The sequence below is a fragment of the Bactrocera neohumeralis genome, chromosome 2 (genome assembly GCF_024586455.1).
Source record: "Bactrocera neohumeralis isolate Rockhampton chromosome 2, APGP_CSIRO_Bneo_wtdbg2-racon-allhic-juicebox.fasta_v2, whole genome shotgun sequence".
Lineage (NCBI taxonomy): Eukaryota > Metazoa > Arthropoda > Insecta > Diptera > Tephritidae > Bactrocera > Bactrocera neohumeralis.
Genome location: NC_065919.1, coordinates 92,605,419 through 92,633,354, shown reverse-complemented (window position 1 = coordinate 92,633,354; position 27,936 = coordinate 92,605,419). Strand labels below are relative to the sequence as shown.

The following is a 27,936-nucleotide window of genomic DNA, read 5'->3' as shown; positions in this document are numbered from 1 at the left end:
CATCCTATTGTTAGAATGCTTAATTTCTTTTAAGAAATACTGATACCTTAGAATTTATTTATTTATGTAATAGTATTTACATAAAAATAAAAATATACATAAATTCATAACAATTTAAATATTTTTTAAATAAAATCGATTAATAAAAAATAACTAAAATAATTATGTTGCATTTCCTCCTCTGACTCCTCCATATTTCTGGCGGCAAAAGAAAGTGTACAAAAGAACAATAAATGCTGGAAATATATTTTTACTACTTTGTATGTATGCTTTCCATTTTCTCTAATTATGACTTGTAAACGATGTGGCTTTGAATTGAGAAGATTTTCTGTTACTTCCGGTAAAATTTGTTGTCATTCTTCTGCAATAACATCTTTAAGCATGTCCTTAAGGCTGATTATCCTTTTGTATGGTGATTGAGGGGGTGATTCAATTCCTTGGGTACGTGACAGAGTGTCTATTCTTAAACAATTAGAATCATTGTCCTGCTGAAACACCCAAGAGTGATTCAAACTCACTTTTTCGACACTGGAATTAAATTTATTTTTCAAAATATTCAGGTTCCTGTAGTCTATCTTATTCATAGTTTTTTCTATGACAGTCAAATTACTAGACACGTGAGCAACACTTGTGTAAGATGCGATAGCCAACCCGTGTGATATTAGGTACTACATTTTTAGCTATTTATTTGCTTTTTTTGTTATTATTAAGTTTTACTTAATTTTATACTTTCGCAACAAAGTTGCTAAGGAGAGTATTATAGTTTTGTTCACATAACGGTTGTTTGTAAGTCCTAAAACCAAAAGAGTAAGATATAGGGTTATATATTAATACCAAAGTGATCAGGGTGACGAGTAGAGTTGAAATCCGGATGTCTGTCTGTCCGTCCGTCCGTGCAAGCTGTAACTTGAGTAAAAATTGAGATATCATGATGAAACTGGGTACACGTATTTTTGGCTCCATAAGAAGGTTAAGTTCGAAGATGGGCAAAATCGGCCTACTGCCACGCCCACAAAATGGCGAAAACCCAAAACCTATAAAGTGTCATAACTAAGCCATAAATAAAGATATTAAAGTGAAATTTGGCACAAAGGATCGCATTAGGAAAGGGCATATTTGGACGTAATTTTTTTTGGAAAAGTGGGCGTGGCTATCATGCGAGAGTACAAAATGTTCGGTGACACCCGAACTTAGCCCTTCCTTACTTGTTTTTTTTAAGATTTGATTAGGTTCTGCAAAGTCGTAATACATTATTTTATTCTGTAAACAATAGTATTCACAGCGCACGTGATACAAGGAATTTTTTAGATAATCTTTTAACACCTGTGGTTACATTATTGGCGTATTATAGTCTATGTTCACCAAAGATAGAGAAACTTTACAACAGTGAAAGAATTTTTCAAAGCCATTAAGTAGTGAAAATTAATTTTACGGAGCTGACTGTAATTCTCTTCATTTAACCAATGGAAATGTAGACAATGTTTAAATCTTGTTTTTATAAGAGTTCCCTTTTCAAATATGTACATCATTCTCGTACTTCAATAGGTCGAGAACACTTCGCATGGTTTTATTAAAATAACGAACACTCACATAAAAATATTGTTGGTTGGTTGAAAATGGAGACGCATGATCCCCGGCTGCACTTACTGATGGAAACCAATTTAAGCGTTATCCAGCAACTCAGTTAATTTGGTAAAAAATCGTTTTCTTTTTCACCCCAGCTGCAGAACATCTCTTAAGTTGGAGTATTGGGTGAAGTAACTTTATGGTATGCCCTGTGTTGCTTGTTTTCCGAGACGTGAGATGTTCCTCTAGGGTCCACTGCTTCATACAACCCTTGAAGGAGCTGAATGGCCTGGGACAGCATAGGGGAATTGTGTCGGGACAGCTCGTCTGGCTTTTCATATTCTTCTTTTCTATATGACCAGATACCCATGTGGTATTAATCGAATTACTTACTAAAAGTGTACTTTTTGCCTGCTCGTATAAACTAACGCAATGAGATTTATGTAGTATTGGTGCTACGAATGGCCTTAATTGTCGCTTCACTATCCATTAGAATGTTTATGGACTTGCTGGTGAGCAAATTTCGGCCTAAAAGACTGAATTGTAGTCGTTTAGTTTGCAACTGCTTTCTGTGCACTACTCAAGGAGCCCGTTCCAAATCCAGTTTCAACCTTTGATCAGCCATCCACTATACCATTGGACCATACATTTGCATGGCGCGGATGACACTTGTATAGAGTCAATAGCCTACTTTGTGGTAATGACCAGGATTTCCAGTTCCGAAGGTTTTGGAAGCCCTGCTCTCAATTTGTTCTCTGCAGCTTAGTTTTTTATCTAGGATAACTACAAGATATTTATTAGAGCTCAAGAGTACAATATTTATACACCTTAAGGAGGGAGATTGAATTGCAAAGTTTTTGTCCTTCTTGTGAAAAGACAGATTTCTGTTTTCTCCACATTAACAGTTACGAGTCCTCAAGTGCCCTTTCTATGAGCCGGGATAGGCGATTAAGATTCAACTCTGAACAGAGGACAGCAGGATCGTCCAAATAGCAGTCGACCTTCAAGTTCTTACTGTCAAGGATGTCCTCTTGCGTAGTGCCACATCGCCTCCAAGTTTGTGCATCCTGGGTAACGCTAAGTGTTCTGTTTGGTAGAACCCTGGGCTGGTTATTGCGGCAGTTTGACACTTGAATACGATGAGGTGACACTCATCAGAGGCAGGCTAATGTCGCAGTCCCGTTAAAACCCTGGTAGGCCTCAGAGCACGTCGTTAAGTTGACGTGGTAAGTGTAAGTTGAGACGACTCCTTCTTTGCGCTGGTCGGCTCTGATTTTATTGTCTCTATCCTGAGTGGGACTGCTGCTCCTGGGGCGACGAAACCGCCGCTTGCGAACTGCAGCAACTAGACCAAGACCCCAGTAGAAGTCTCTTCATGAATCCACTCTGTGAGCAATAGGATGGGGGAAACCGGTTGAAATCCACCGGCAGGTGACGTGGCGGAATTGTGAAACGCTACGATGATAAGCATGCTGGTCTGGTTCAACGTCCGGCGTTTATCAGCACGTGTGGCGCACAAGGTCCACTCCAATCATGACACTTAACGCCATTTTGAACGTAGTGCCCGTAAACATCGTCGGAAGGTGTAAGGCTGCCAAATTGGTTATCAGACTCAGAGAATCTGGGTTCTTAAAAGAACACGTACATACCTGAATACTCGCTTATCCTCACACACTTTGAATTCATACCGGATCACTTAGGTCATGGAGTCGCCAAACCGAACTATGGCGGCTCTTTCTCTGCCCATATATCGACGAGGGAACTATGAGTAGGAAGTAGCCGTTGAAGGAGAGGGACAGTGAGCTTCTTTACGGATAGGTCAAAGCTTGGTGCAGCCAGAGTGCAGCCTCCTTCAGAGAAATGACCATCCACTCAGATAGCAGATCAGTGATACAAGCCTTGCACTCAAGCACCCTACAACCGATATCGGTAGAATGAACTGGCGGGAGTTGAAATTAAACGCCTATACAAATTTGTATTGGTTACTAAGCGTTTTGCTAATTTATAAGTTCGAACACAGGAGTAATTCTTTTCTATGGCTTGAAAAAGGAATACATATACCAGGCCACGTGCGATCTTCGATCAGCCATCTAACCTAACCTAACCAAAGTGCTACTTAAATAACTTCTTCAAGAATTAAAACATATCTTCATGAGCCAAAGATGTCTGATACTAAGATAAGATACTTCTATACTTTTAATAATGCAATGCTTAAAAGAAAACAACTTTCATTACTCATAAATAAAACTGCAAATATTTAAACCGAGTATCATTTAAGTATATTGGATTGAAAGATAACTTCTGCTAATTTTTGAGCATAGTAATGATTCAAACATTTTAATTAGTAGCAGCATTGCCATTTAATTCTTCATAGAATATAATAAACCACCTCTACTATACTAGCTTCATTAGTTTTATTTATAGTATTTTTCTACTATTTATCAAACATCATCGAAAAGACCACGAAGCGGGGATCTTATACGTTCATCCGTATTCAAACTATCTGAATTCTTTTCGATGTTATTTAAGGGCCGTGAGGCGCCCTTAAAACCAATTTCCAGATGAGTACTAACTCCGAAACGTTCATTTATTTCTTCTGATAGACTGCGCGGCACACCTATTGGTGAGATACGAGTGTTTAATGGTGGTGAAACAGTTTCATATCCTATTCGGTCTCCATCACACAAAAGTCCATCCGTTGGTGTGCGTAAAGGGCCAATTGAACCAACTTGCACGGCGGTTCCAGCTAAATTACGATATTTAGCAATATATTCATTCGTAACAGATGTTGGGTCTCTACGTCGTGACATCGTATCCTCTGCGCGTAGACGACGACGTTTTTCCCTCGCAATCAAATCTTTGCCTTCTTGAACCAACTCTGTGGCAATGGTTTCATTTTGAAGGAATTGTTGAAACCCCATAGCATTTAAAATGCGACTACCCAAACTAAACCAAGTAGCCAGGCAAAATGCCAACATACACATAGGAAAGTAAATGTTAAAACCGTCGGAAATTATGCCTAAAACGTCCATGTGACCCATTATTTGAGTATAGTATGTTTCGAGTATCCTCTGCAAAACAATCAGCTATTTAGTTCCTTCAATTAAATTATAAGAAAGTAGTTTACCTTTTCAATTATATGTGAATCCATGTGTATTAGACCGAGAAAATTAAGACACATTGGTGGTGTTAATCGACATAAGAGCATGCCACTAAAAATTAAACTATGCTCATTTGTTTGATGATGTGGTGCCAAGTAATAAAGATTTAAAAAACGTATGCGCAAAATCGTAGAATAAGTACAATAGAATAGATAGCATAACACAATCATTGAAAGTAATTCGATAGTAAAGAATTTATAATTATACTTGGCAATATTTATAACCTGAGCAAGTATAGAAAGCACTGGTTGTCGATTGAAAAATGTCAGTTCACTCCACACGACCATGAAGGACATGATTGCGGCCACTATGCAAAGAGCTTTCAAAAAATGTTTTTTACAAAAGCACTCCCAGTACCAATGTAATGAGGGGCTATAAAGGATTCTACATAATTGCGAACGCTGGGAAGGAAACTCTGATTTGAATATTCTATCTGTCGAGTGCATATTTCGTGATATATCTTCCAAGTACAAAACTTTCTCTACCTGCACACTCCAAAGGGATTCACTACGTTGTAATGTCTGCAACGACTTAATAACTTGCTTATGAATCCGTATTAATGTCTTTTCTGTTGGTACAATTGTAGGAGTGTCTCCGATACTACCCCCACGATTATAGTTGCGGGTCGCACGCTCAATAAGTTCGGTTGGTACTTTGCGTAGTATTGTTTCTACACATGAACGTAGCTCATAACCATTAGGGATAGCACGATTTATACCTTGTAGAGACTCCAATACATCGTCTACATTCTCCTCCGCCTCTGCTTTGCTCGAGCTTAATTTCGCTAATTTAAAATAAGCGTATTGTAATGTAAAACCAGGCGTTGCATTATTCCAAAGAGAGCGAGGGACTTCGACGAGCGCATAGCCTATAAATCTCATGCTATAGTGTTTTAAATAAATATATATGTTCTTTACATACCAAGTAGCAGCACTAGGAGGAACAATCCCCAAGTGTTAGATGCTGAAGATGCGATGGCTTTTAGTTTTTGCCAATCCAAAGAGACACCCTTAGCAGCTATATAAATCAACAAAACGCCACATATGAACAAATATGAACTGTAATAAATAGCGTTCTCAACAAGAGCAGATTTTAATTTTCCTTTAATGGTAAAATCGCCCGCTTTCAAGTATGACTGCATAAGTGGCATAATTAACCAAGTAAGAAACTGTGACGACCAATATATTATTCTCCACAGATTTGGAAAAACATCATCAGGAATCATGCCCCATGGAGCCTGACAATGTGTATTTGTTTCTGATGTGATTTCAACTTTTGAGTTATTGAAATCTGCAGATGCCATGGATGTTTCAATATCATTATTTTCCTGGAGACATTGTCGGTACAAAGTCTTGAATTCAAAGGAAAAACATAAATACATATGTTTATAAGTTAAGTTCAATATGTACTTACATTTGTGACATCAAGTGGTATAGTGAAGACAATAAGAAACGAAAAGCACCACGCCATTAACACCGACAATGTTACAATAATGTGTTGACGAGGAATATTTCCATACCGAAAGAGTAAAAATCCGGCCAGTAGTAAAGCGGCTACGACCGCTAGTAAAAGTAAGTGGGCCATTTTAGGGTCTTATCTTATAGGTTTGTTATAACAATTTAACGGACAGCTTTTCTACTTTAGACACGTTTGTGAATGCTATTTACGCTAGGGTCATGAATGAGTTTCTCTTGTAATTGTCGCGATATTTTACGTTGCATTTCCTCCAAATGGTCTAATGATAGCGATTTTAAAGCTATTAAATGTGGTTGGCAGAAAATTAATTCAGTTTTGTGCTCGAAAATTAGTTTCCCGGTTGTAGGTTCAATTAACTCGATTTTAGCGATGATATCGATTTTTTCAGACGACATAATATTATTTTCTAGTATAACTAATATCCCCAAAACAATTGACAATTATAGATTTTCTTTAAAGTTAGCCATCTGCCAATAGCTACGTTAAAGACGAAAACTCGAGCTAATGTCAACAAAACTCATGATAAATTTGTTTAACTGTGTGGATTCTATAGTATATATTTATTACGGGGCATCTCGACAGGCAAAAATTTATGGCATACTAACTGTCAAATCTATTAATCTATTATCTATAATAGTTGTGGCATAAATTTTATATACCAATTAAAATAATAAATTTAAAATGAGGAATGATATATGTATTGATTTGTGCTTGTATAAGTTTATTAAATTTAAGACTTCGCTCATTCCCAACCCAATTTGCATAATTTTTCTGTAAATTAACAATAGTAAACTAAATATTAATTTTTTGGAAAAATGTTATTTTGTAAATGTACTTTATTTTTATAACATAACACAACCGTCTTAATACTCGCTCTACTAAATTTCATATTACCGAAATGAAAATGCCGTCGGCATATGCGCAATGGGATATGTTGCCTCTTCGAAATTTTCATAGAAATGAAAACTGCGCTGTCAAACTGCCGAAGTGACAGCTTTTTGCTTTCAATATATGGCATACTAGTTGGTATTCCATATTCTTATTTTCCCCAGAAATACATTTGAAAAAAAAGGATCTTGCTCCTTTTCTTATTATCTTATTTTTGCCAGAAATATATTAGTAAAAAAAGGATCTTTATCGTTTACACGTTTACTCATGTTCGCGAAAATTTTTGATTTTTACGATCGGTGTGCGCACATGTGTGTCGTGTATGGCGTTGTGTGCGCACAAAAATCTCATTTTTCTCGTGTCGCCGAACAGTAAAGATCGCGGAGAATGGCAAGTGTTAAGGGGAGCGCCTGCTTTCGAGGCTTCAAAAATCGATTTTTTTGAGGATTTTTTGGGAGGGAAAGAAATAATTGATTCAAGCGAAATTTCTAGGCTTTATAGTTTTATATCTTTCACAAATTTTTTGGATACGAAATCTTTGATATTCTGCCTTTGGGAAGCAATTGCCCGATGCATCTCGCATGTGCATTTTTCGGACGGCGGGCAGGATGCAGGTCGCAATTTCTATCGGCAACAAAAAATTCGAAGAGATTCATATTTTTTAATAATTTATCTTCTAGTTAAACTAAGAAAATTCCAAAAAACGTGTAAAATTTTACAACTTTTTTTAAAATTGAATAAATAGTGGCTTTTGACCAAACAAATTTTACTTTATATTGTTTAAAAATATGTTAAAACTTGACAATTCTCTCTCAATTTTTTTTTTTGTTTAAATAGAAGATACAACGTTTAGTTTTTTTTCTATCCTGCCCGCCAATTAAGAATAATCATTAAAAAAAACCGAGATTTAAGCAAAAAAAATCGATTAATAAAGATTTCGTATCAGAATTTATTTATCTTATAAAAAATTAATTGGCAATTTGTCAAACGAAAAGTGATAAATATAAAAATGAAATTGAGAAAAATAAAAGTTGGAATAACTTATTAACGAAATACAAAGAAATCGATGCTACATTAGAAATAAATTCGAAGAAATGTTCCGCTTGCCTGTCGCACATGTTCACTGTGTGAAGAACGAAAGCAAAATGGATTTGTGTGTCGTGTATGGGCGAAACGAATTCACACAGATCGAACGCACATGTGTGTCGTGTATGGGCCCTATTAGGAAGAAATGTCATTTCAATATTGGGACCAAGAATGATAGAATACAAGATTACGACACTAGTTTACAGTTATTTTTTTTCGGTTTAGCTCTTGACAATTCTTACAAAAACAAATACATTGTTCTGCTGAACACATAGAGAGCGACAGAACTCAAGCGACATTTGTCAAATATGTATACTTAAATAAATATTAAAATACACACGTTCTTATACTGTGTTCGGACCGACAACGAAAACATGTTTTCGTGGGAAAAACTGGCTTTCGCACGAAAACTTGTGTTTTCGTCCATGTAAAATATGTCAAACGAAAACACAGTTTTCGCTGAAAACTACTTGAAAACTTACATTCCACTCATAATCGGTGTCTGCTCTACTTTAATCGATTTTATTGGAAAACATATTTTGCCGGCTCTAAATTGTCACTTGATATATGTTTACAATCCATATACAAATACAGCTGTCAGTTGATATTGTCATATTAGGGGGATTCTCTTGCTCTTGCAAAACCCTTGCACCGTGCACGTATTGCAGAATTTTCATCTTGGTGCAACGGCACAACAACAAACACACGCAGACAATTATTTGCAACGGCTGTAAAATATGTCAGACCAAAACCCATGTTTATTTTCGTGCCGTCATATATCACGGTGCTCTCTTTGCCTTGCATATTTCGGCATAGGGTTTTTGCATTTTGTGTCATCGTGCAAGGGCAAGAGAATGCCGCTCGAAAAGACACATTGTCGGTCCGAACGACTTAGATTCTACGACATACAAATGTGTTTTCAAAATGTTTCAAATGTCGGTTCGAACATAATATTAAGAACACAGTTATTTAGACAGCTGCACGGCGACTTAACTGTGTCCTTAAGAACTTGTGTATTTTAATATTTGACAGATGTCGCTTGAAGTCTGTCGCTCTTTATGTGTTCAGCACACGATTTCGATCAACGCTAATCAATTTTAGGTATGGTAGTGGATGCGAGATTTAGCCATGAATTCCCAGCGAACTTGCTATTATACTTGTACATTTATTACTTTCTAATCTGGTAAATTTTTTCTGCTTATGCAAAGAGTCGACATAGATTCCTAACATAAAGAATACTTTGATCAGGTAATATATTGTAACTTACGTATTTTTATTTCTTGCCGTCGGCAATATTAGAAACATATCTAATATGGCGATATTGACAACTGCAAGCCTGCTGCTGTGAAGTCGGTCTGTTGTCTGTGTAATTGTACACCAGTCTATTTTAATAGGTGGCAGATGCTGTCGTCCTATGTATTAATGTTTAATGGATTCGTCATGGTGGCTACGCAATTCGGTACTCACAAGCAAAACATATCTAGCCACATCGGTTTTTAAATGTATATGGTATGCAAGTAACTTTTTCATTGAAATCACTTTTAAAATATACTTGCAAGCATGGCCACACAAAAAAGTTGCATGTCTGCGTATATTTTTGGTAATTATACGTATTCTTTAATCGCATCGAATTACTGGCGTGTCTGGGCACAGCGTAAGATAGTAATCAGAAACTAAAAATCTAATAGATGTTTTATTATTCGATCTGAATATCGAATTTTTCTAATATATACTCCTTATATTTGAAATAAAATAACGTAAATATTCCAAGAACTTATTATTAAATAGATAACAAACAAAGTATTATTTAAAAAAACGTTAAATTTTAAAATTAATAATTTAGTATGCTTTGCTTTAATTTTTTCAAATTCTAAACTTTGCAACACTGTCTATAATCGAACCTCCTATATTTGACATTCTTTTCTAAAAATTTGACATCATTGAGTGAAATTTCGACAATTTGCATTTAATTTATCTTATATATTGTTCAAATTAGTAATTTATCTATATTGCATCCGAATCCGCTACTAAATTTTTAAAATCGTTAAAATTTGTTGAACTTTTAGAAAGTTAAATGGAAATTTCAAATGGCGTTTTGGAGCGACACAGAACCAGTGGTGATGGAATGGAAGAAGAGCAAACTAATACGTGTAAGGAAGCAAACGTCAAATCTCGTTATGCCGTTCGTCGACCAACTAGTGCTACCATACATGAAAATGTTCACAAAAAATCCACAAATAACAGTTCAACATGCCTAAACGACCAACTCCTACAGTCTGGACTGCAAACACTTTATCGCCGATACGAAGGACCATGTAGTCTTGCACCAGTCTTACCAGGAGGTAAATTGATTCAAATGATTCCTCATTTAGTCAAATCAGCCAAAGCCACGGGTACACATAAGAAAAATAAACCTCCAAAATTTATACCATATGAGCCATATACAGGCGCAACAAGTTCCATCGTATCTACTCCAAACCCAAAAACAGCGATGAAAAATAAAAATAATTTAGATATTGGAGTACTTGTAAGTCAAATGTCAACAATGCGTTCCAAAGAATTAGGCGATAAGAACAGCGAGGAATATTGTGGCAACAGTTCTTTGGATGTTAAATTTGAGAAACTAAGAGAAGAACTCAGGAAAATTACGGAGGAACGAGATTATTACCAAGGACAATTTAGATTTCAAACCCAAGTTAATTCTGAGTTAAAAAATTTGTTGGTAGCATCTGTAGGTGAAGATATGCAGTCACATGTTAATGTGCTCACAGAAGACAAACTTCAGTTGGCACGGGCCTTGTTAGATACCGCGAAAAATTTAACAACGCACACGGTACGTTTCTTTTAAGTATACTAACTTCGTATTCAAAATAAATCTAAAAAAGTGAATATTTAATCTAGGAGCAAATTGAGTTTCTTGCGGGCCAGTGCGAAGTGTGGCGTTCCAAATTTCTTGCTAGTAGCGTTATGGTAGAAGAACTAGCACGATGGAAAGCTGACCTAATGCAGAAGAACCAAATACTTGAAGAATCCACTAAGCGATTACTCCACGCAACACATCAAATCCGAGAAATGCAGCTAGAAATCTTAAAAAATTTAAAATTTGTTGCAAAGATTCGTTATCTAAACCTTCCAAGTACTGATGTAATTAACCTTAGTGCCGAAAATTTAAATATCGTACATCAAATGGTACTGCACTCTGGTGTTGGAATTCCCGAAGGTGACATAGAGATTTTGAGCACTAGTAAAAATCCTCTTTGTGATGCTGAAAAATATGCAGTAAAGTCCTTACAATTCATTAGTCAGCCTTTAATGGCTACGGATGAAGCGATAAAAGCTCTTTTTGAACAAGTCCAGCGACCATATAGTGGAATAAATACACATAGTTAATTGAGATTTTTTCTTCTGAGTAGAAAGGTTTTAAACTGTTTATTATTTATTAGGTTGTATACATAAGTGCATTTTTTGCACTTGATTTAATAATTCAAAAAAAATTTCGTAAATTCGAATTACTCCAAAAGATGGTTTTAGTAGTTTGTATCTGTGCCTAAGTACGGAATTGGTTGATTGACTCAGTGTGTTGTTTGAGTATGAGAAACTTTCGTCCCTTAATAAAACGGGCAGCGGCAATTTACTATGAAAAATTCCTCATGCTGCGCTGAACGTTGAAAAATTCAAGTCTAACATCGCTTTAAAAATGTTTTTAATTTTTCTTCAAAATTCATTAACACGCGATATTTAATGCTTGGATATAGTATTTTTAATAAATTAGTTCATTCTGCATTTAGTTTCAATTGTACTAATTTTAGAATTAAAGTGAGAATTTGAATTCCAGTAGAAACTTTGCAAGCTAGTATCATATAGTAGTTATGAAACAACCTTAATCATACTATACATATATACCAATATAATTTTTTTCAAGTTTAAAATTTTCTAATCTATTTGAAAAACAATTGTATGTGATCTGTCAAAATAGTTGTTTTTCACAACGTAAAAAATATAATAATAAATGTCCTTTCTAATACCATACGACTGATAGTATGAATAAAGTTCCATTAAGATCGGTCACGTGATTTCGGCGGGACGTAAGAAACATATGTGCTTATATTCTCATTTATAATATTCGTATGGATATAAGTATAGTATATATTTTATGCTCTTGAAATATGTTGCTACAGAGTATAATAGTCTTGTTGACCTAACTAATAGAGAGACATACAGGGTTATACATATACATATCGCTCATTTGCTGCAAGACCGGCATAAGTCAAAAAAATCGATTTGCCAGAAAACGCGTTAAAAGTTTTCAACTGACTCCAACCTTACACGGAAGACAGGAATCATATTCTCTTCTCAAGCGGAGCATATAAGAGGTATTCATATGAATTTTTCACTCAACATGAAGTATGATATAACGAACATATAACGAACAATTCTGCATCCTTAACTCAAAAATCACGTTTTTTGAGTTATGACGACGTTGCAGCAAATGAGCGATATGTACATAATACAGATATAAGTATAAAGTGACTGCCTGTCGGTCCGTCCGTCCACGAGAGTTTGAGTAAAAATTGAGATATCTTGATGAAACTTGGTATGCAGGTTACTTACCTATGGATATACATACATATGTATGTGTATGTAGAAGATTTACGGTTATACAGCTCAGACAGCTTTAGTAAAAATTTTTTTCATTACTAATGTAATTTCACAATTGGGAAAATTTATTATTATTCAGAAACAATAGCAAAACCACCTACATACATTTTATTTTAAACGTGTTGTTACATACATGTCCAAGCGGCGTTGTTTGAAAGTTGGAATTTGTGCACGAACTTGTTCTACGATTGAAAAATCTGGAAACGTACACGCTATAATTCTGATACATATATGTATTCTATATATTTTCTTACCAATATCTACTGAAATTAAATCTTCGTTTTGAGAAGCTTTTTTTAAAATTTGACCCCACGGATTAACTACAGTTGAGTGACCCCAAGCCACATATTCAGCATTTTCATCACGAGCAGGCGATGTCGTTACAACATACAATTGATTGTCGTTGGCTCGCGAACGTTGCAAAAGCTCCCAATGTAAAGGACCTGTAGTCATATTAAATGCACCGGGGTAGATTATCATCTCACAACCTTTAATTAGAGTACATAAAATTATTTACAGACATATACATATATTATATACATACATATGTATGTACATATATTGTTTGAGGACTACCTTCGTTCCGGTATACTCGGGCCAACTCTTCAAAACGTATATCATAGCAGATACCAACACCAATTTTATGACCGTCTACATCTACCACAGTAAAATCGGTACCCGCAGTTAAGGTTTCCGACTCTTTGAAGCGAATTCCTCCTTCAATATCAATATCAAAAAGATGCATTTTACGATATTTCGCAATCAATTTTCCAGTAGGGTCCCAAATAGTGCAAGTATTGTAAATGCGATCATTTTCACCTAGCTCTGGTATCGTTCCTCCAATAATATAAATACCATGAGCCTTTGCGGAGGCAGAAAGCTGCTGTGAAGTGTAACCATCTGGTATTGTTTCAGAGTATTTCCTGAAGTATTTGGTACCATAAGGACAATTAAAACATTCAGGCAAAGTTACCATGCGAGGTTTATATTCATGTACAGCTTGAGCAATTTTGTCAACAGCATTATGTATGTTCGACGATTTATCTTCACCAACTTTCAATTGAAGTAGAACCAATCGCATAATCTCTAAGAGCATATACAAATGTTCTGTATGCAGAGAACGTCTAAAATATTTAACGTTCTCCGGTGCATGTTAGACGACAAATTAATATATTAATATTTTACTTACGTTTCGACAATTGGCTCATATTTAGTATAAATTATGTAAGGTTATCAAGCAAGACACAAGATCTTGAATAATAATGCAAGTAGACTAATTATATTACGTACAATTATAATGTTATCAATTGCAATCATTCTTGCCTATGTACGCATTTTTACTTAAACATTCCCTTCTCATACTTAAGTGCTGAGCACATAGAGCGCGACACGACATGGCAGCATGACCCTGAACTGTAAATGGCGTCGTGAATTCTTCTACATGAACATTTGTAAGAAGGCAGCGACATAACAATGGCCGGCATGTACACAATTTCGTTGTGGCCATACTAATACCTTTTACTTCAATGAAATTTTAATGCTTTGTTCAAAGTGAAATTTGTTATACAAAAAATAATTAAATAGGTAAATTTATTTGTTTTAAATTATAAATTTTTATTACAAATGATATAACAGCGCTGTTTTATGCTTCTATTTGTAAAATAACGTCTGGTTTGTTAGAGCTTTGAATAATTTTACATATTAGTGGCGCTCTACTGTCGTTGGCAAATATAAGAATATTTTGAAGTTAGCGAAAGCGTCAACTGTCGGCCTGCAGTCGTGTAGTCGTTCAGCTGTATTAATAACTGTGTCCATTAGAACGTGTGTATTTTAATATTTGACAGCTGTCGCTTGCAGTCTGTCGCGCTCTATGTGTTCGACACTTTATGGTTCATTTAAAGCGCCCATACACGAGCACACAAGTGCGTTCGATCGGTATGTGTGCGCTTGAAAATTTTGCTTTGCTTTGCGGTGCTACATATATGAAAATTTTGTTTCAAATAGTTTTTTTTTTTACTTCTTCTATAAACCTATGAAGAGTGATGTTACGTTATTTTGCATTTCATGCGACGATATATTATTGTTAAAAATTAAGAATGGTTTACCCTCTTTCGCTATCACAAATGTTATCAATTCACAAATTAGTAAATTACTTACCAATCTTTTTCAAATTACTCGACTGTTGTTCAAATTCTAACCACAACGTTTCTTACACTGGAAATGACGTTTGTAGGTATAGCTACAAATTGTTCAGATCGGCGTAAAACAGCCATTTAAAATTAACGTTCGAAACAAAGATTTTTATAATATATACCTTGAGACAGGTAGGTTTTTATCAAGAGAGAACTAGCAAAACGTTTTCTCCTGGATGCAAACCGTTGGTCAGTTACGTTTTCAGATTTAGTTAAACAAATATTTACTCTAAGAAATGTAGCTAATAAAGGTATCTGGTGCAATCGAAGTTAACTTTTTTCCTGTTTTTGTTGAATTTTTTGGCGCTAAAAAAAATAGTGCTTCAATATCCGCATAAAATGTAAGTTAATGTTTTAAACTGTTGCAGCATTCAGAAACTCAATTCAGTTCGATTGCGTTAAATTTGATTTACAAATATTCACATCCGCTACATACGAAGTAGTAATAATGTAAAATTTTTCTATTTTTTTTAATTTGGTCTGGACATACATAATTGTGTATTTAGTTTCGTTCTATTGACAAATTATTCAAAAAGATTACAAGAAAAATAAATTCCACTGAAATGCGTGTATACAGCAGATAGGAATCAAATATTATATATGAACACAAAGTGCTGACTGAGGGATAAATTACAAATTAAGCATGCTACAATCCAATTTTACAATTGCATTCTGCGCCCAAAGTTAAAATTTAGCAAAACTTATGAATTAGACACATTAGCTATCATCTTTACATCTGAGGGAACTGTTATTCATCTCCACCTCCTTCTTCATCCTCGTCGAATTCTCCCTCTTCATCAGCGGTCGCTTCTTGATATTGTTGGTATTCCGATACCAAATCGTTCATGTTGCTCTCTGCTTCGGTAAACTCCATCTCATCCATACCCTCCCCGGTGTACCAATGCAAAAAAGCTTTACGCCTAAACATTGCCGTGAATTGTTCGGAAACTCGTTTAAACAATTCCTGAATCGCTGTTGAATTTCCAATAAATGTGGCGGACATTTTTAAGCCACGTGGAGGTATGTCACAAACAGCTGTTTTGCAGTTATTTGGAATCCATTCCACAAAGAAGCTGCTGTTTTTATTTTGAATATTCAGCATTTGTTCGTCCACTTCCTTCATTGACATACGCCCTCTAAATATGGCTGCTACCGTTAAATACCGCCCATGACGCGGATCGCAAGCAGCCATCATGTTCTTAGCGTCAAACATCTGTTGTGTTAATTCAGGTACGGTTAGTGCCCGATACTGTTGCGAACCACGAGAGGTCAAGGGAGCGAAACCAGGCATAAAGAAATGTAAACGAGGAAATGGCACCATATTCACAGCCAACTTTCGCAGATCTGCATTTAGCTGACCAGGAAAGCGTAAACATGTCGTTACTCCAGACATTGTTGCAGATACCAGATGATTTAGGTCACCATAGGTAGGCGTAGTTAGCTTTAACGTACGGAAACAGATGTCATATAGAGCTTCATTGTCGATGCAGTATGTTTCATCAGTGTTTTCTACCAGCTGATGTACACTCAGCGTAGCATTGTATGGCTCTACCACAGTATCGGATACTTTAGGCGAGGGCACTACAGAAAATGTATTCATAATACGATCAGGATATTCTTCACGAATTTTCGATATCAATAGTGTGCCCATGCCAGAGCCTGTGCCGCCACCAAGAGAATGCGTTAACTGAAATCCCTATAAATTAATAAAATTGTTAGTCTTTACCATACTCAAATATATGCGGTACATTCGACACCTGTAGACAATCACATCCTTCCGACTCTTTGCGTACAACATCAAGTACGGAGTCCACCAGTTCTGCGCCTTCTGTATAATGGCCCTTGGCCCAATTATTACCCGCTCCTGACTGACCAAATACAAAATTATCCGGACGGAAGATTTGCCCGAAAGCCCCAGAACGTACCGAGTCCATAGTGCCCGGTTCTAAATCGACCAAAATGGCACGAGGTACATATTTGGCACCAGTAGCTTCATTATAATACACATTAATACGTTCTAGTTGTAAATCGCTATCGCCATAATAAGTGCCTGTGGCATCAATGCAATGTTCATCAGATATCACTTCCCAAAATTTACCGCCAATCTGATTGCCACATTGTCCGGCCTGTATATGTACGATTTCGCGCATTTTTCAAGTTGCCTTTAACGCTTAAAGTCTGAAAACTATGAGCCTTTACTGCTACTGGTAATTGTTATCAATTATAAATTACTAAAAGGCAAAGAATATTGGATTAATTGGAAACGAAGATTAGATTAAATTTAAGAGGAGCGTATGAATTAGTAAGAGAAAATTGCAGGGCTCTTAGTACACTTTCGATATTATATTTGATCACTGGACCAGTTTCGCAATTTAAATAAAAAACTAATTTTTAATACGCTCTCGTCTGACTAAAATCTTTTCAAAATATGTTTTGTGTAAAAAAATTCTGAAAAACAGCTCTATTGATTGAATTTTAAAAAATACGTTACTACCACAAAATAGTAGAAACAAGGTAGTGTTTTTTTGCAAAGTAATTATTGATATTTAATAACATTTATTTTTACGAAAAAACAAAATCATATTTCACACTCTAAATATTTTTCAGGTTAAAAATAATCTGATCCTTTTAGCACGGCTGAAAATCAGTTTGATATCCGTTGTAAATAATTTTTTGAGAGCACTGATTGATATACTTGACGATTTGAATTTGCAATAGATAGTTAAAAATAACGTAAACTAAGCAAGTTAAAGTTCATAGGTATACATATAATACCTATAATAATATAGTATATTTTTATACTCTTGCAACATGTTGCTACAGAGTACTTTTGTTCGCTTAACGGTTGTTTTTATCACTTATGGTAAAAATAATCGAGTTTGATAAGGGGTTATACATATATATGTACATACATACATACAGTGTGCGACAAAACTAAAGCACGGAATCTACCTTGTCGGTATTTAACTGGATAAAATCATAAATTAGGCATTACGTGATGTTTTATTGATTTGTATTATTAGTTCATGTATTCTTCTTTTAAAATTAGTAAAAATTAAACAAATTAACTTATTAAAAAAATATATAAAATACCATATCTGAAAAACTCCAAAAATTTGGTGCGACAAAACAAAAGCACGAAATGGTTTTATGATTGAAAAATTTATGTCTTTCAATATTTGGTTGCGTATCCCTTATTTTTCAATACAGTTGCACATCGGCTAGGCATGGACTCAATTAATTTATTTGATATGTCCCAGGAAATGCTTTTCCATGCTACCTTCACTTGTATAAAACGGCCTTATTTTTACAATTCTCAAGTCTGATTTTTCGATCTACAATTTACCATTGGTTATCTATGGGATTGAGATCAGGTGATTGTGCGAGTCGCTTCAAAACCTCATTCCTGTTATCAACAAACCACTTTTTTACACAAATAGCAGTGTGTTTCTGGTCGTTGTCATGTTGATAACTCCATTTTAAAGCCATTTCTTCTGCAACATGTGGCAGCATTAATATTCTGAAAAATATTTTTATGCTTATATTTGTCCATTATACTGTTTATATGATGAATTTATCCTATTGCATTCCCTGGAAAACAACCCCACACTAGTACATTGTCTCCACCATGTTTCACCGCGCTTGTTTTATAACGTTGATTTAGGCGTTGTCCCTTCGGTCTGCCTACCAGCTTCAGCCCATCTCAATCTTTGATATTAAACTTCGATTCGCCAGAAAAAAGTACAGTTTGCCATTTGGTAATCGCTCAATTTATGTGCATCCTCACAAATTAAAATCACGCCAGTCTGTTCTTTAAATAAATAATACGGCTTTTTTGCAATAACTTGCTACAGGTAGCATGAAAATTCCCCGTCGACAGCTCGACGTTGTATGGATCTCTGTAATATATTTAACCGTAATTGTCTTACAATAGATATTGCCGATATAAAAGGGTAATTTTTTATTGCCCGAATGACTTCCTTATCCTCTCGGCCGTCTACCTCTATGCGCTGTAACCAAAGAGCTTGATTTGCCAAATCAGCTAAATGTTCGGGAAATATTAGGATGATTTATTCCAAACTTTTTTGCAATAGTCATAACCGATTCTCTTTCCTTAAAATCCTTAACAAATTTTTTTCTAAAATGAACAGAATACTTATTTCGAGCCATTGAAATATCTTTCTCTTTAACATACAACCAACCGTACTGAATGACGAACTGCAACTGAATATGCATTAATATTTTTCTAATTAGGTAATAACTACACATATCCAACATTTTTGATCATTAAAACCGTTTGACAAACAATTAATGTGCAATTAATGTAAATTCTTAGTTATGTGCTTTTGTTTTGTCGCACCAGATTTTTGGAGTTCTTCATATATTTAATTTTATATAATATTTTAGTAAGTTAATTTGTTTAATTTTTACTAATTTTAAAAGAAGAATACATGAACTAATAATACAAATCAATAAAACATCACGTAATGCCTACTTTATGATTTTATTCGGTTAAATACCGACAAGGTAGATTCCGTGCTTTAGTTTTGTCGCACACTGTATGTATATATATACATATATAAATGATCAGAATGATGAAGCGAGTTGGAATCGGAGTGACTCTATACACCCAAATACGTCTTTACTTTTTAACAAGAACATAAGTTAGTAACAAATATGAATCCGACAAATGTACAGGCGAGTCGCATCGGGCAATTGCTTCGCAAAGGCAGAATATCAAAGATTTCGTATTCGAAACAGAATTTGTATCGGTTTTGGGTGTCACGGAAACCAATTTTATTAAGAAATCAAGATATTTTACTATTTAGAATTAGTTTATCTTTATTTCTATAAGGGAAAACATAAGTATAAAACACGAAATGTCTTAATTATTGAAATTTTGGAAAAAAAAGTCAGGATATTTAAAGATATTAGATTTACAAAACGTAATTTAACACCCAAATGCGTCTTTATTCATTCGATAAATGTTATCTCTTAAAATCTTTTTTTAATTCGGAACTCATTAAAAACTTTAATAGGATTGCTTACAAATGTTTTCATTTGCAAGTTTTGTCACATTAGTAAACAGATGATTCGAATATTGGTTTTACGTATGTTCAAAAAGATATACATATGTATACATACATATGTATGTATATAGCTGCAATCACAACAGACAGCTTCTCGACGTCGAACCTCTACTTGCACTCATACTCTCTGAGAGCACTCATCAGCAACTCGGTATAAGAGAACTGTGGGGTGGGTTTTAAGCACCTTATGTATAGCCTCAACCGAAACCATTGGATGAGCAGTGCCGTGGAGAGACCAGGCAACGTTACAATACGGGTCTTTTCCAAGATTTGGCGCATGGTGAATATCTAGCCAGTTTTTGATTTGACAGGTCTAAAGCCACACTGATAAGCTCCAATCAGTTTGTTGACTGTGGGCTTTAATCTTTCATATTGATAGAACCTTATACGCGATGTTGAGGAGGCTTATCCCCGGTAGTTGGCGCAGATTACATGGTATCCCTTTTTGTGGATTGAGCAGAAGCAGATGCATGCTCCTTATCAGTTTTTCGTTGCCGTGTTTGAATAGCTCGGACGGCACTCCATCCGCCCTGCCGCTTTGTTCTTCAGACGGGAATGAGAATAATGAGAAGAAATTAACGCGTAACCAAAAAGTTCACATATTAGCATTAGGGGAAGAAAAGTAATATTCTCGACAAATAACAGCTCTAATTGGTCGCAGCCATTCAACTATTGCTAAAGTCAACTGAGAGAACAGACAAATTACTGCGATGTAAAAGTTTAAGCGACTACTTAAAAAGTGCACTTTTTATAAGAGCCGGAAGGTTCCCCACAATTGAAGAGCGTAATCTTCCAGGATGACTCTGGGCCATGTCATCGTTCAAAATGACTAAGTTTTGCCCAGAAACAAATCTTGTATTAAATATCTATACATTATTGGTGTATACGTTCCTTTCAGATCGAATTTTTATTTTTAGTTGGTCAACACATTTAAAGATTTAAGTATTCAATGCTCGAATTGGCCTGGAAACTCGCACGATTTAAACTCCATTGATCACTTATGACACATAATAAAGAATACAGATTTTAGAACTGGTTCGGTATGATCCGGTACAAGGAATTCAATTAGGTCATACGATTCGTTATTAGTAGAGCCTATTGTGAAGTCTACATTTCCATCGTTAGTGCTGATGCGTTTTTATTGACCCCCAAGTGTATAGTTAAGTGCCAAAGATATGATTTTGTTCTGCGATTTACCCCAGCTCCCATATCCATATCTACTTATATATATAAAAGAAAGTTGTGTTAGTCACACCATTTATAACTCAAGAACGGCATAACGGATTTGGCTGAAAATTGGTAGGGAGGTAGCTTAGAACCAGGGTAAGGACATAGGATACTTTTTATCTCTTTATGTTAAAATTTCATACAACAATACAAATAAAAATGTAACTGAATGAAGAAAAAGGTTGGATCGTAATTTGGGATAAGTGCATAATAGCTGACAAATGATTCTGAAGCATTGCACAGAAGAATGCAACTTTTAAAAGGAACGATCAAGTCTGTGTTTTTTAAGTGTAGTATCTGGGCTTTAGCCGTCGATTCAGATACAAAGACTGTGAAGATGTTGTTACATCATATATATTTATGTATTTATCACGATAAATGATATCATTGACAACAAAGAGCGAGCGGAGCCGCGGGTTTAGGCTAGTATATTTATATAATTTACTTGAGTAATGCCAAACGTTAATGCGATTATATGTACATATATAAGTTAGCACTATACTGATCGAACACTTTTAGCCTTGCGCGTGACAACAACAAAATAAACGCAAGACAGCAAAGAATTGGGTAAACAGTTGCTAGTGTAAGCAACTAAGAAGTCACGCGACCAATAACGTGCAGCAACTAAAGTTAGGGCAAAGTAGTGTAGGTATTTAGACGCTAACGTCACTCTTATGTAGTCAGTTATTTCAACTCTTCCGCTGAGACCTGCTGCCCTTGGGATTACCAAGGGAAATAAAATTTTTTAAAACAAATTCTAAAGGAATTGTATTACTTATACAATATAGAGTGATTAAAAAATTTACATAAATTGTACACCTAGGTCTATAAATCTCTAACAAGCTAATCTGTTTTAAGATTAATATACATATCTTGTGGTTTTATACCATGTTCAGACCGAAAATTTAAAAGATTAGATTACATTTAAGCATTTCATAACCCAACAGTGTTCTCACCACGGTAGAAAGATCAAAAAACAGCTGTTATTGTCATTCAAGAATTCACATCGCTTAATATTTATCAAAAGCATCATATAGCATTTTCAAATAAAAGCCGTCTTTTTTTTTAATATTTTCCATATAATAGAAATAAAGATGCATTTTTTCATTTGTTAAGTCGATTTTCAGGTGAAATTATATTCATTGCTTTAAAAAAAATGTGTTTGTTTACATTTTTCCCCCTTTGTAGTGTCTAAATCAGCTCTGATAATGTAACAGATTCCAGTGCTGACAAGTAGATTGCGCAAAATCAGAGTCGCACAGAGAAATCTCTCTGTGGCGTGGATCAGTCTGAAATCATTTCAATGAAGTGATTTGGAACTGTCATTTTTGTATGGCGAAATCTTGATAAATTTTTAAGATTAGTGGGATAATCCATTCAACAGCCGAAATCGTGTGATTAAGTGTTGGTCTGAACATGGTATTAATATATATTTTCATTCATTCGCGAGTGAACAGTGAAAGTGAACAAACGTGTACTAGAGAGCAACCAACACTAAACCCGAAAAAAGGGGAAAAAATATAAAATACTAGCTGACCCCGCAGCCGTTGTCCTGCGTGAAATTATATGCTTTGAAATTATATTGTGTCGAAAATGATTTATTTTCGATTTTTCTACATTTTTTTAATGGAGCGCAGCTTAATAAACATAATTTTTTTGATTTCTGTTCTGGTGCGTAAATATACAGAGAAGATCGGTTTCCAACTCGTCAACACGCCACATATAACTGGCCGTGTGAAAAACATAGCATTTCCCGATTTCCTTGTGTCCAGTTGATTGTCAACGCAAAGGCAATTTTCCCTGGAAATTGAATACGTTTGAAATGAAATGGATGTCCCTTGTATTCGATAACTGCGTCATAATCAGTCGGGTTCCATTACACAGTTTCGGCGCATGAAGATTGTGAAACATAATAATGACAGATCCAACTTTGAGACGCAAATGATGCTGGGGCATACCAAGGCTCTCCAAAGAATTTGGAAATCCCACTGGATAATTTACGGTTTCGTCTTTCTTGTCAAGACGATCGATCAATTTATATGAGCGCAAACCTCCCGAAATTTGACTTTGAATCTTCCAGTTTGTCATTAACATCGGTATTTTTGGCAACTAAAATTGCACTCAAGCAATTGCAGTTACGATAATTTTGCCAATGTGCGGATAAACATTCGTGATGACTTCATCTTCCGTTGAAATGAATTGACAAAAGGGATGTGAAACTGATATCAAACCACTGGAAGTATCAACCGAAATTTGCCCATTTCCAATTCTTCGCGAATACAATGTAAAATTTCATCGGCAATGTCATTTTTTCGTATCCCATAATTAACGCGAATTTGAAGGCTGATATGTCGAAATGATCTTCGCGAAAAGTATGCGAACTTCAGTGGCATGCGAAGTAACTATCGCATTGTCCTTCGTCTGTTTCCAGTGATTATCATGTTCCAGCAAATGCAACTGCTGGCATGCTTCTCAAAAAGTTGCACACACTGTACCATTCACAGTCGGAACCACAACAGTCGGAAAACTTTCATGAATTGCAAAAGTAAACATCTTACAAAGCGCTTTTATGGATGAAGTTTCCCACACGGAGAGTTAAAATAGTGTTTGACGGTCTGGAAGTACCGAAGGAAGTAACGTTCGGTTACACCAAGATAAAGGTGAAACCATTTGTAGCATTTGCGCAATGCTACCGTTGCTACAGGTACAACCATTTCGCACAGGATTGCAAGCAGCTAAACTCGATCTGCGCAAAATGTGGAATTACCCACGACAACAATATAAAGTGCAGCAAGGAACAATGCGTAAATTGCAAAGGGAACCATCAAGCTACAAACAAAGACTGCCCAGCAAGGATCAAGGCCTACGCAATTAACAGGATAACCACCCTAGAAAACCTCACTATCAAAGAGGCACAAACAAAACATAAAAATATACTAGGAAACCGTTTCGAACTATTTAACAACAACGCTGTCCTTGACACGGAATTTCCCCAACTGCAAAAGAGGAGAAAGATACAAACACACAACAATACAGCAGAAGCTATGAAGCATATACACCAACAATTTTCGTATGCCAAAGTCGCGAAAACGAACAACAACAAAACAAGAGAAGAAAACAATGCACAAAAGACCATGGAAGAATGGAAACAATCAACACTAGAAAACGCAATAACGGCGAATAATAAAATGCTAGCATACCCCACCAACCTAGATAAATACATACAAAAACAGGACAACTTCCCGACAAAAATCAACCAAATGATAAACAACTGTTTAACGCAAAGCGCAACACAAACTAATAACAAGGCCCTATACGAAACCTTAATATACTATATATCCAAAGTACTTTAAAGCAAATGACAGTAAGTTTAGATCTATGGAAAATTAACAAAGATGACCCATAACATGACGGCAACGATACAAATCTTACAATATAACACACAAAATTTAAAAAAGCAGGGAAACAAACAATTAATAGAAGTGTTCATGCATAATAACGAAATTGATATAGCAATCCTCTCAGAAACTTGGCTAAATAACAACATTGAAACAAGCTTTAAAGACTACAACTATGCCTTCGCAAATAGACAAGATGGATATGGCGGAGTAGGAATTTATATAAAGAAAACTATAAGATTTTCGATATTCAAAATACCCTCATACATTGAAAATATAGGTATCACCACACTAGACTTGAAAAACAACTTGAATGTTATCAACGTGTACTGTCCACCCAATGCAACAGCAACAAATTTTAAAAATAACATTGATATACTATTCACCTATACCAGACAACTACATGGCACAACGGTTATAGGCGGAGACCTAAACGCAAAATCAGCATCTTGGGATCACCAAACAATAAAGGCACGATTCTAGAAAACATAGCAACAGACAACGAATACCATTGTCTAAACGATGGCACACCAACATTCACACATAATAATATATCATCAACTATAGATGTAACATTCGTGAACTACTTACAGCACACTTGGAAAACTTACAACAAATAACCAACAGCAAGCACAGTCCCATCATTACAACACTTACTGACCAATTCACAATCCGAAATAAGCCCAAAAAAGTATTAACTACTAAAATACTTAAGGACATGTCTAACCTCAAAGTAGGAGCCAATCTAGAAGAGTTCAACAAAAACATCCAACGAATAACACAAAAACATACCATAAACCACGAAAAGAACAAATACACTCCCAAAAATTGGTGGACGAACGAGTCGCAAAAACTATTTCGATTGAGAAGCGCAGCAAGGAAAAAATACAACCTATATAAGACAATAGAAAATAACAATCTACTCATCACCGCGAAAACAAACCTAAAACAACACATCAAATACCAAAAAAAAAAAACAACTTAACAAGGCAATAAAAGAAATATCAGAAACCAAAAACATAAAAGAAATGTTGGGCAAAATAAACAATTTAAAAAAATACCAATGTGAAAAGGATATTAGAAACTCCTGGAACTCAACAGAGCAAAGAAAATACCTAGAATTCATAGCAAGAGCACCCCACGCAATTAACAATAGAAAACCTGAATGAATTCCTCTAATCCAGAAATTTAAAATCATCAAAGAGTGCGGACCAAATATCCTATAAAATGTTAACACTTCTCCAACCCAAGGAACAACAAAAATTATTTAAAACAATTATAAATGTATGGCAAGATGAGTGCATACGTGAAAAATGGAGAGAAGTCAAGATAATAACCCAACAAATATATTCAACTACAAACCAACATGTTTGATCTCAGTCCTCGCTAAAGCAATAGAAGGAATCCTTAAATTACATAAAGATAACAGAATCCAACTACTCAATTGCATACCGGAAAGATCATATGGTTTCAGAAAACATTACTCGACAGCACAATGTATTAACGACTTAATCAACACAATCACCTACCACAAAGACAGAAAACTACAGGTGATGTATGCGTAGATGTGGGGAAAGCATACGACTCGGTCAATATTAACACTCTTCAGCAGACACTATCAGAAGCACAATTAAATATAAAAGCAGTTAATTGGATATCATCCTTCCTGATAAGAAGAACACTAATCCTCGAACAACAGAAAATCACGACAGGAAGCGTGACCAGTCCAACGCTATTTAACCTCTACACGGCGAAACTTCACCAAATAAACGACGAAAACTGTATCCTCTTCCAGTTTGCAGACGACTTCTTTATAATCTGCTTTCACATGAAAACATGAAAACGCCCAAAGAAAACTAGAAGAAAAACTACAGGAATTTACAAACGAATGCAATAGAATCAACATAAAAAAAAAAATTCAACAAAACCAAAACTATTTTCTTCAACCAAAGAAACACTCGAATTAACATCCGAATCAACAATACATACCTAGAGCAAGTTAAACACATCAAATACCTGGGAAGATACGTAAGCATACACAACTCATGCACCAAACACGTGAACCACATTGTTAAAAAAACCAACAACACTTGTGAATGGTTAAATATCATCAACGGATGTACCTTCGGCAAATCACCAACCAGAGCACTACAATTATATAAGCCATTTGCTAGAGCAAAATTAGAATACGCCCTACAAAAACTAACCACCTGCTGTAACGCAAATATAAGACCGATGCCTAGGACTAATGAGAACCTCTCCAACCCACATCATATACCATATGGCGGCAGAACTACCATCTAAATACAGATTTTAACTAGCCACGGCGAAAGAGATGGCTAAATGTATAGCATATAACCTGCCAGTCAAAAGAATGATACTTGTAAACCAGCTCAACAATAAAACGAATTACTTTAAAATAAGCCAGAAGTACGAACTAACACCATAGTACCAGTAAAGAACACGATCACACATACCACAAAAATTACAACAGATACAAAATTCTTCAAAGGCAAATACAAATGCAAAAGGGAAGCTAACCAAACAATAATTAACGCAATATTCAAGGAAAAAATTCATCAACTAGAAACAAAGCAATTCGAAATTATATACACCGATGGATCGGTAAAAAACAACTTATCAGGAGCGGTATTTATACACGAAAAATCACACACAACTAAGTCCTTTTATTGTAACAAAAATCTATCCTCAATGACAACGGAACGGAACGGAAAGCTATAGATAAAGCCGTAGAATTCGCCATACAACAAGGTTTCCTCAAAGTTGCTATACTAACGGCCAGCTTGAGCGGAATATCAACAATAAAAGACAACGATAGTGACAACTATATAAGAAACAACATTATTCAAACAATAAACACCTCAAGAATAGAATCAGTAGAAATCCACCACGTACCAGCACATTCAAATATAATAATGAACGATAAAGCCGACGAGGTGGCGAAAGCAGCAACACAAATGGGAGAACGAATACGTATACCATGGACAATCAAAGTCGCAATAAAAGAAATCCCAAATAGAATCAAAGAAGAATGGAAGCAAGACTACAAAGGGAAAATAATGCCAAAGGGCAAAGACTACGGGGCAATATGTATACCCTCATTTAATCAAACAAACATGGTTTCATAACAAAAATACTAAAATGAATACCACACAACTAAAACAATTCAACC

At 35.3% G+C, this 27,936-nt stretch overlaps 5 protein-coding genes across 7 annotated transcripts; 1 reads left to right on the top strand and 4 right to left on the bottom strand.

Moving 5' to 3' along the window:
• Nucleotides 1-3,822: 3,822 nt before the first annotated feature.
• Nucleotides 3,823-6,311, bottom strand: LOC126758352 (LMBR1 domain-containing protein 2 homolog). The gene is made up of 4 exons (XM_050472609.1): nucleotides 6,141-6,311; nucleotides 5,649-6,078; nucleotides 4,694-5,595; nucleotides 3,823-4,637 (listed from the first exon to the last, which is right to left on the bottom strand). Exons 1-4 carry the CDS (start codon nucleotides 6,309-6,311, stop codon nucleotides 4,008-4,010), a joined length of 2,133 nt encoding a protein of 710 aa, XP_050328566.1. The 3' UTR covers nucleotides 3,823-4,007.
• Nucleotides 6,312-6,365: 54 nt separating this feature from the next.
• LOC126758362 (uncharacterized) lies at nucleotides 6,366-6,744 on the bottom strand. Its single transcript, XM_050472620.1, has one exon. It carries the CDS (start codon nucleotides 6,596-6,598, stop codon nucleotides 6,368-6,370), a length of 231 nt encoding a protein of 76 aa, XP_050328577.1. The 5' UTR covers nucleotides 6,599-6,744; the 3' UTR covers nucleotides 6,366-6,367.
• A 3,355-nt stretch (nucleotides 6,745-10,099) lies between these two features.
• On the top strand, nucleotides 10,100-12,274 carry LOC126750920 (golgin-45). The gene is made up of 2 exons (XM_050460716.1): nucleotides 10,100-11,010; nucleotides 11,079-12,274. The coding sequence occupies exons 1-2, from the start codon at nucleotides 10,252-10,254 to the stop codon at nucleotides 11,565-11,567; spliced, it is 1,248 nt and encodes a 415-aa protein (XP_050316673.1). The 5' UTR covers nucleotides 10,100-10,251; the 3' UTR covers nucleotides 11,568-12,274.
• Nucleotides 12,275-12,880: 606 nt separating this feature from the next.
• On the bottom strand, nucleotides 12,881-14,201 carry LOC126750921 (omega-amidase NIT2). 3 transcript variants are annotated; one of them, XM_050460717.1, is made up of 4 exons: nucleotides 14,026-14,201; nucleotides 13,413-13,943; nucleotides 13,091-13,324; nucleotides 12,881-13,033 (listed from the first exon to the last, which is right to left on the bottom strand). In XM_050460717.1, the coding sequence occupies exons 1-4, from the start codon at nucleotides 14,042-14,044 to the stop codon at nucleotides 12,945-12,947; spliced, it is 873 nt and encodes a 290-aa protein (XP_050316674.1). In that variant the 5' UTR covers nucleotides 14,045-14,201; the 3' UTR covers nucleotides 12,881-12,944. The 3 variants fall into 3 exon arrangements, with proteins under 3 accessions (XP_050316674.1, XP_050316676.1, XP_050316675.1); XM_050460719.1 differs by having other exon boundaries at nucleotides 13,413-13,960; nucleotides 14,026-14,200; XM_050460718.1 differs by having other exon boundaries at nucleotides 13,413-13,922; nucleotides 14,026-14,200.
• A 779-nt stretch (nucleotides 14,202-14,980) lies between these two features.
• Nucleotides 14,981-18,330, bottom strand: LOC126750919 (tubulin beta-2 chain). The gene is made up of 2 exons (XM_050460715.1): nucleotides 16,786-18,330; nucleotides 14,981-16,724 (listed from the first exon to the last, which is right to left on the bottom strand). The coding sequence occupies exons 1-2, from the start codon at nucleotides 17,176-17,178 to the stop codon at nucleotides 15,777-15,779; spliced, it is 1,341 nt and encodes a 446-aa protein (XP_050316672.1). The 5' UTR covers nucleotides 17,179-18,330; the 3' UTR covers nucleotides 14,981-15,776.
• Nucleotides 18,331-27,936: the final 9,606 nt, after the last annotated feature.